We start from the raw sequence: 9,559 nt of genomic DNA on the forward strand, positions 1-9,559 counted from the left end.
GACGTAAAGCTGGTATAGAAGAAAGACTAATAAAAGTAGGCAGAATAGGGTCCAAAAGAAATGGTGGTGTTGGTTGGATAGTTGAAAGAGTTTTTGAAGGGAATGAATCTGATATGATAGTAAGAATAATAGGTGCTAAATTTGGAGTAGTGGATGGAATGGACTCATAAGGAAAAACATTTTCGTGAAAACATCACGACTAGTAAACACTTGATAGGTTGCAAGGTCATAAAACGTGTAAGCTTTCTGGCCAACTAGATAACCAAGAAAGACACAACGTTTAGCTGGAGCAAATTTATAAGGAACATGCATATCAGTAGTGTATGCAAGTCACTCGAAAACTTGAATACGAGAATAAAAATGGACTTTGCCATAACGCTGTTCAAAAGATGTATGTTGAGAAAGAAATGTTATAGGCAAACGATTAATGATATGGACAATAGTGAAAACATATTCAACCCAAAAACATAAAAGGAGATAAGGTTGAAAGCGAAGGGCTCGTGTTATCTCAAGAATATGGCGATGTTTGTGCTCTACAATCCCATTTTGTTAAGAGGTGTAAGTGCAAGAATGTTGATAAATTGTGCATTTTTGTTTAAAAAATTCCTCATAGAAAAAATTTCCCTTCTATTGTCAACCTAAATGTGAGCTATAGAAGCATTGAATTGTGTTTAGACAAAAGAGAAAAAATGGGCAAGTAAATGTTGCATTTCACTTTTATAATGCATAAAAAAAAACATATGAATCTATAATAGTCATCCATAATAATCAAAAAATATTTAGCACTAGAAAGTAAGAGAATTTTATAAGGGCCTTATATGTCATAATGAATCAATTTAAAAGGTCTAACAGACAAAATTGAACTGGTAGAAAAAAGAAGCCGATCTTGTTTTGCAAGTGCACAAATATCACAAGCATCATTGGATTTAAAAGGAAAATTTAACAAATTGTTTGCTAGAAAATCTAATCTAGCAAAAGACAAATGGCCTAATTGGTGATGCCACAAGGTTGTAAAAGAGGTGTCTTGAGAACAACATGAATGACTAGCAAGGGTTGTTGGAGATTGGATGTTATATTATAGTTTCTCTGCTACCATTGCAACCAAGTAATAGAGTCCATCTTGTTGTTTACCCAAACCAATCGTCGTCCTTGTCATTAGGTCCTGCAAATTACACCAATGTGGAAAAAAAGTTATTGAACAATTGAGATCCCTTGTAATTCGACTTACAGACATTAAATCCACCTTACAAGATGGCATACCAAGCACATTTTTCAAAGAAATAATTGAATTCAAGGCTAAAAGCCCAATAGATGCAATCGAAGCCTGTTGTCCACTTGACATAACAACTGGTGGCAAAGATGTGTTCTTACTATTGTTGATAAGTAAAGTTGGAGATGAAGTAATGTGGTTTGTTGCACCACTATCAATAATTGATTGAGATGTTTGTGATAAAACTGAGAAGGCACTGGCAACATTAGCCTTAGGATTGGTAGAATGGGATGCCTCTTTACCATGTATGATAAATAATATTTATTTAATTTGTAAATCAGAGAGCTCATTCGTCATCAATTGCATCTCCTACATCATTGAACCATCATTGACACTATTAACCAAAGACTAATAACTATTGTTGTGTTTAGAACAAATGCCTCTTTGATGAGACTTTGATGATGCATGTTTTGGATGTCTTGTTGGGTACCCATTCAACTTCCAACATGTTTCTCATATATGATGATCTTGATCACAATAAGAGTAATGTAGAGGTTTGCAATTAGATGAGTTGGATCAAGAAGAGGTACTTTGTCTATGTCGAACAACAAGAGCTACTAGTTCATCCTTTCAAACAACCGTGGTTAAGGCCTCTATTGTCTCACTTGTAGCACCCAAGTTTTGCTACTTTTCTTCTTGTACAATGGAAGAATAAGCTTGTGCACCATCAAGTAGTGGATTCATCAATAGGATCTATCCTCGGATAGCATTATAGGATTTATTAAGCCCTATAAGAAATTACATCAACTTGCATCTCTTACTATCTGCCCTAGAAGTGCAAACAATGTTATTATATGAGCTCAATTCATCTTATAATTTTTTAAGCTTCTTGTAGTAAATTGCAATAGTCATCTAATCTTGAGGGAAACAAGTTATATCCCTTTCAATCTGAAAAAGACGCAAGGCATTGCTTTGAGAAAAATGACTCTGAAGGGCTTCCTATACCTCTTGCGCAGTGGTTGAAAAAATAAAGCTATCTACAATATCTAGTGTGAGTGAATTAAGAATCCATGATAGAACCATATCGTGACATTTTTTTCCATGATGCATGTTCTTTTTGGTTAGTCACGACAGATGGCATTGCAGTGGTTCCACCAATAAAACCCAATGTGGATTTGGCATTCAAAAAGATGACCATGGCTTTGCACCATATGGAATAATTATCCCCATTGAGGGGTTTGGAAACAAGAATCATTCTAGGATAATCTAAATGATGGAATGAATAAGGATCGGTGACATCTCAGTTACCTCCATAGAAAGGTTTCTTGTTTCCCATGGTGATAGGAAATAGTTAAAAAAAGGAAAAGCTAGGGTATTGTTCCCTACTGTAACATCATGAAAAGAAGAGAAAGAAATATTTTGCTTTGAACTTGATAATCATTAAATCAAGAATACATCTTTTATATAAGTATTTTCCTATAGGGAAATTATAAAAAATAGCCAAAATTTAGGGGGTCTAAGCAAAATTACCCAAAATATTTAGGTTTAAGCAAAAATGCCTAGGTTTTGTGAAATGATGAAACTACCCCTCATATATAAACACAGCAAATTTCCTTGCTTCCCACGGTCATTTCACTGTGCAAATTCAAAATTTCCTATTTTCCCACGGTCATTTCACTGTACAAATTCAAAGAAAATTCAAAATTTCCCACTTTCCCACGGTCATCCCACGGTCGACCAGATTTCTGTCGATTTTCTTGCTTTTCGACAACCGCAAATGGCAAAGAAGGTTAGTATATCTCCCGTAATCTTGTTTGAATCAAGTTATTGCTCATATTATTGAGATTTGATTGAGATTTTGAGGTTTGAAATTTTAGGCTTTCTATTTGAACAATGCCTAAAATGTTTTGATTCTTGGTTGTTTTCGTTGAATTGATTGAGACGTTTTGTGTTATACAACATGTAGATTTGATTTATGAAAAAATCGGAGGCCAAAACAACCAAATTTTGGTTGAAAATGGCTGCCGAAGAATCGGCAGTCCGACCGTGGGAACAGTATTTCCCACGGTAAAACGATTTCTCCTACGGTCAGTAGACATTGACCGTGGGTTAGGGGGGTAAAATAGCTTTGTTAAAGTATTGGGGAGCCGGGGGAGATTCCTTAGAATACAGTGGGTTTTTCTAAAATTTGCCATATAATAGTTGACTTGTTTTAAAAAAGAATTTTCATAAGGGGGTAAATTGAGAATTTTGTTATCTAGGGTTTCTGATCGTGCAGTTTCCGAATTTTATATCTGTTTTTTCTGTCATAGGGTTTTTCCATATGTAATTTTCAAATTTGAGATTCGATTTTTTAAATTTTGGAGCTTTTTGGCACAATTTACGATGTAATGACGTAATTTTAACTCAATATTTCGATTTTTTCGTTTATAGAATATATTGATTCGTGCTTTTGAATTTTAGTTCTGTTTTTCGAATTTCACCGTTTTACGATAGATCGACTCGTATTTTTCAGATTTCTGAAGAATTTTTTGATTGTTGTCATTCTAGGGTTTTTGAACTTTTAGAATTCGAATTTCAGTTCTGTTTTTTCAAATTTCACGATTTTACGATAGATCGACTCGTATTTTTCAGATTTCTGAAAAATTTTTTGATTGTTACCATTCTAGGGTTTTTCAACTTTTAGAATTCAAATTTCAGTTTCGTTTTTTTAAATTTCACCGTTTTATGATATATCGACTCGTATTTTTCAGATTTTCGAAGAATTTTTTGATTGTTGTCATTCTAGGGTTTTTCAACTTTTAGAATTCGAATTTCAGTTTCGTTTTTTTGAATTTCACCGTTTTACGATATATCGATTCGTATTTTTCAGATTTCTGAAGAATTTTTTTATTGTTACCATTCTAGGGTTTTTCAACTTTTAGAATTCGAATTTCAATTTTATTTTTTCGAATTTCACCGTTTTATGATATGTTGACTCGTATTTTTCATATTTTTGAAGAATTTTTTTATTGTAAAACGATCAATCTATCATAAGTTTGAAAAATATGAGTCAATTTGAAAAATACGAGTTAATCTATTGTAAATTTGATATATCGACTCGTATTGTAAATTTGAAAAATATGAGTCAATCTATCGTAAAAAGATGAAATTCAAAAAACCAGAACTGAAATTCGAATTCTAAAAGTTGAAAAACCCTAGAATGGCAACAATCGAAAAATTCTTCGAAAATCTAAAAAATATGAGTCGATCTATCGTAAAACGGTAAAATTTGAAAAAACAGAACTGAAATTCGAATTCTAAAAGTTGAAAAACCCTAGAATGACAACAGTCAAAAAATTTTTCAGAAATCTGAAAAATACGAGTCGATATCTCGTAAAACGATGAAATTCGAAAAAATAGAACTGAAATTTGAATTCTAAAAGTTGAAATACCCTAGAATGACAACAATAAAAAATTTTTTGGAAATTTGAAAAATACGAGTTGATCTATCGTAAAACGGTGAAATTCGAAAAAACGAAACTGAAATTCGAATTCTAGAAGTTGAAATACCCTAGAATGGTAACAATCAAAAAATTCTTCGGAAATCTAAAAAATACGAGTCGATCTATCGTAAAACGGTGAAATTCAAAAAAACGGAACAAAAATTCGAATTCTAAAAGTTGAAAAACCCTAGAATGGTAACAATCAAAAAATTCTTCGGAAATCTGAAAAATACGAGTTGATATATCAAAATGCCCCCTAAATTTTAATAACATTTCATTTGACCCCTCAATTATCTATTCCTAAAATTTCATTGAGAAATTTATAATGCTCTTATAATGTTTAATATCACAATACCCCCTAACTTTAATAAAATTTCATTTAACCCCTTCTAGTGAGTGAGGAGGTTTATATAAATGAAGGAAAGGGTAATTTTGGTATTTAAAAAAAAACATGGGCATTTTTGCTTAGGAATAGTGAATTTGGGCATTGTTGCTTGAAAATAGTGACTTTGGGCATTTTTGCTTAGTAGGAGGGTATTTTGGCCATTTTTGATAATTTCCCTTCCCTATAATTGTGCTAATAAATTGCATACATAATTGTACTATAACTGTGTTAATAAATTATATAATTCTGATATGATTATTGAAGATATCACTGATTTTAGGAGATAAAGATCTTTATCATCCTCGTAACAAAGATGATGCAAGGATGAAAAATGATATTTTCTATTGGAATGAAAAGTAGGATATGTTGCTTTCCCTAAATGAAAAGGAGCACAAACACTCTCATAAATATATGTGATATTAAAATGAGTGGAGTTATTTAAGAACTTAAAATAATAATAATAAAAGGAAAAATAAACCTATTCATTTATCCTTCTTTAAAATACATACTATTCTAATAAAGGTCATAAAACGATGCTACGATGCTCTAATTTGGGTTCGTTATTTTTCCTGCTTATAAATTTGTTATCAATTTGAAACTATTTAACCGCATTTTTATTTGTCGTTATAGGGGAATGTGAAGCTTTACCAAGTCAAATAAATACTGAAAACCACCTAACCTGAGCAATTACTGCAATGAAAAGTGTATTTGCAGAATCAATTGGTCATATTTACCTATAATTAGCCAGAAGGATTCAGATATTCAAAACAACCTTCAATTATCATATTGTTATTATATTTTGTTTAAGACATTGAAAAAATTCTAAGAAAGTACTTTTTTGGTCTCATAAACTTCATAATATACTAAGACATTCAGAAATTTTCTACGTATTACATAATTGGTGATACGTCAAGAACCACGGACAAAAACACAAAAGGTGCTAAAGTTACATATAAGGTTCAAAATTGTTAGTCCCTCTTCTCTTCACATGGGTTTTCTCTTCTTCTGCGATCTCTGCAACTTCTTCCACTTCAAGTAGATCTGGTACGACAATCCAGAGAAGACCATGAATACACATCCCCATTGCTTTAATGACAAGGGATTCCCACTAAGCAGAGAAGACACCACAATGCTCACAAACTTGCGGGTTGTGGTGATGGTGGTGTTAGTAAGGGAGCCAAATCGGCTTATGGTTAGAAAGATGAAATTCTGCCCTACTGCACCGCAGAGGCAATAGAAAAATATGTCCCAGGCTGCCTCTGGATGCTGCTTACAGAACTGCACAGCCTCAAATCCGCTAGCATGCGGCCAACCAAACATGTAGATCATGTTGTATATTGTACCCCATAGATTCATTCCCAACATTATATTCCAAGCACTTGTCTTTGGATACCTATGCAGACAACCCACGGATATATTCTTTAATAAAAATATTTAAAACCTTCAAAAAGAATCAATCTGGCACAGAAAATTAAAGGATATTCAAAGAAAAAAGGAAATGTTAATGTTATAGCAGGTATTTCAACAAAATAGTAGTAAAAGCTGGAAGGATAAAAATATGGAAAAAGATGTCTCCTAATTATTTATTCTGAAACAACATTATGTGTTTCACACATAAACTAGGCTACAACCTTTTCCATAATTTTAGGAATATACAAAGAAAAAGTTCTCCACTAATGCTCTCAAAATAAACTCCATCCAGCCAGCGGATACACGCTACATCAGAATGGGAGAAGTAACAAGCTAGCATCTAGACCAGCAAGAGTATTTAATGAATGAAGACACAAGAGAAATGGTTCTTGAAAATTTTTTATGTTGCAGACATCACTGCTTATCAGCTAAATGAAAAACTGGCAACAAGAGTTTTTCTTTAATTGTGTTAAGACTTTGACAAGGGAGCAAGAAAAAGGCAGAACATTCACAAGGCAACTTCAATGTCATGGATGCTCAGTCAGAACAAAAAGGTTATTGCAAAACTTACCTTGCAGATATCGAATCCTGAGTTGCATTTGTAAATCCATCAAATGCAAGGTTCAGGAAACAGAGCCCATAACCAAGAGGTGCATTTGGATGAGCCAGCTTACTAATAGTCTTCGAGCTAGTCTGAAATCAATCCATAAACAGATGAGGGGCATTAGGATCCAATTTGTAAATTCTTACATTAGGATCAAATTTGTAGAAGCTCACACTGAAACAAGAAGTTATATAATCAAGTAAGTAATGTGTGCCTACCATGAAATAGCACAGTATTTAAAGAGAGAGTATATAGTTAAAAGAAAGAAACCTAATACTGCTATATATATGTCCTCACCTTCAAGAGTGCAAACATAGATACTCCTCCAGCAACAAGCAAAGTACAAATATACTCAGGAAAAGTATATCGTATACCATAAACTAGGGTACCCATCAGCATAACTGCACACAGGTAAAAAATACTGTCAGTAGTTCATGTAAACCATCAGTGACAAGAAATATTTGTTATAAATGTGCAAAAGAGTCAACCATCAGCAAAAAAATATAACTCAAAATGACCATTAACGAAATCTGTTTCAGACACAAAATAAATAAACATTATATAACATGAATATGCTATGGGTCCTGATTCCAAAAAAAAAAAAAAAAAAAGAAGACAAAATATTAAAGGTCATCAATAAGGATCACCCAAAGCTAATTCAAAATCCAAAAGGTAGTTTAATGGATGTCATTCCCAATAAAGGAAGAGAAAAGCGAGAGAGCAATAGAAATATAGCATCCCAAAAAACTTTTTTCACTAAATAAAACCATTCAATTCTTTAACTCTGATAAAACAAGATGATATTTCCAAGACTGGCTCTTGCATATTTGTCACCTAAGCTAGAGCACGTAAGTAGATAACAATCAAAAGCTTTTTACATCTTTCTCTAATGCAATCAATATGTGGAAGGGTTGGTGACAGAAAAGTAAGTTCATGTAAGATATCATTTGATGGAGTCAGGCTCCATGACCTTCTTCCAACTCCCACTCCAAGAAATTACATCAGATGAGTGAAAGATACTGGCAAATACTAATCATTAATGGAAACAATGAGTCCATCCTATTTTTCATATTTTTACATATAACACCATGTTAGAGAACCAATGCTAACATTAACGACGTACTATGATTACATTTTTATGAATACTGAAAAGTTCCAGTAAAAATGCTGGACTAAATATCTCACCTGGAATCATTTTAGAGGATTTTGCCAGAACCTACATATAACAAGATTATAATTAATACTTGAGATCAATAAAATAACCAGCCTCTAAGATGTTACTGAGTCCATACGTAACATTAACAGAAGTCATGTTTGCCTTACCCACATACCAGTTATTCCTAACAAATTACATAGAAAGGAAAACATGGTCCGGTAAAATCATCTAGGCTAATGTTCTACATCATCAACTGTACATCTATACCAACACTTCCAATATAAATAGCACATCGAAATAAGCAATTTATGCATAATATAAAGTGAAAGAAGACAAAGTTAGGAAAAAACAAATCGAAAATACCTGAGCTGGGTAACTTATGTACTTTAAAGCTTCTATACCCATGGCCGGACCAATTGTATTGGTAATGCCAGCACTCCAATATGCCCACCAAGGAGCACCACCAGAATTATTCGACCAAAGTTTTATCACTGTTAAAATCCATCAAGCACATAAAAAACTGAACTCACTACTAAGCTTCATTTATCTACAGTAGACAACATACAATGCAAGCGATAAAATAAAGATACGAAATCACTCACTTATATAAGACCAGATCAAACAGACCACATTTTGAGCCAAGTTAAGGAATGCAAGGTGCTCAAATCTCTTCCCATCTGGACCGAATCGCTTGGTCGACCTAAACAGTTCAACAAAAATGTTCAGATACGAGAAGGATTCTGAACTTTCTATTCAAATTCAAATTTAACTGAATCGTAAATTTGAATCTATGAAAAATACACTATATGTCAAAGTGAAAAGTCACTTCGGTTGAAAAGAAAGTCTTACATAGTTTCTTGAAGGACACCTTGGTAAATATAGGCGGACCAAATACCGGAGACGCAAAATGCCAAAACCAAGACTCGCCGGAAACCACTGCCATGAGCTTCCATTTGACGTCGCCGGCGAACAAAACCTAAATCTACGGATTGATTTTGTATAACTGAATTTAGAAACGATGGGACGGTGAGAATTATTAACCACCAAAACTGCGTGTCTTCTGCGAAATGGGAAGGCTATTTAGAGAGGAAGTAGCGCGAAGCTACGTGGAAACTCCACGTGGCTGTTTCTTATTGGCTTAAATGACTTCATCTGGCGTTTCTCATTGGCTGCACATGCGTAGACGTGGACCCCATCTCCCAGGAAAAAACCCGTGCTGGAAAACTTTTAAAAAGACAAAAAGGAAGCCAGTTGGGCTTAATCTCCATTTGAGCTAGCCTCATCTGACTATTTAAGCCCATTATTTTAT

General features: G+C 33.5%; 1 protein-coding gene across 1 annotated transcript; it reads right to left on the minus strand.

The window, feature by feature from the left end:
- Nucleotides 1-5,900: 5,900 nt before the first annotated feature.
- LOC123215450 (UDP-galactose/UDP-glucose transporter 3) lies at nucleotides 5,901-9,314 on the minus strand. The gene is made up of 7 exons (XM_044635546.1): nucleotides 9,100-9,314; nucleotides 8,853-8,950; nucleotides 8,614-8,741; nucleotides 8,280-8,310; nucleotides 7,392-7,495; nucleotides 7,062-7,183; nucleotides 5,901-6,473 (listed from the first exon to the last, which is right to left on the minus strand). Exons 1-7 carry the CDS (start codon nucleotides 9,201-9,203, stop codon nucleotides 6,065-6,067), a joined length of 996 nt encoding a protein of 331 aa, XP_044491481.1. The 5' UTR covers nucleotides 9,204-9,314; the 3' UTR covers nucleotides 5,901-6,064.
- Nucleotides 9,315-9,559: the final 245 nt, after the last annotated feature.

The sequence above is a fragment of the Mangifera indica genome, chromosome 5 (genome assembly GCF_011075055.1).
Source record: "Mangifera indica cultivar Alphonso chromosome 5, CATAS_Mindica_2.1, whole genome shotgun sequence".
Classification (NCBI taxonomy): Eukaryota; Viridiplantae; Streptophyta; class Magnoliopsida; order Sapindales; family Anacardiaceae; genus Mangifera; species Mangifera indica.

Excerpts from the sequence above, each read along its gene's own strand:
- LOC123215450 (XM_044635546.1), bottom strand. The coding sequence starts at position 9,203 with ATGGAAGCTCATGGCAGTGGTTTCCGGCGAGTCTTGGTTTTGGCATTT. Across the intron at positions 8,311-8,613 it reads ACATAAGTTACCCAGCTCAG|GTTCTGGCAAAATCCTCTAA; the intron begins GTATTTTCGATT and ends TGTTATATGTAG. Across the intron at positions 7,496-8,279 it reads ATCCTCTAAAATGATTCCAG|TTATGCTGATGGGTACCCTA; the intron begins GTGAGATATTTA and ends ACCTGTGTGCAG.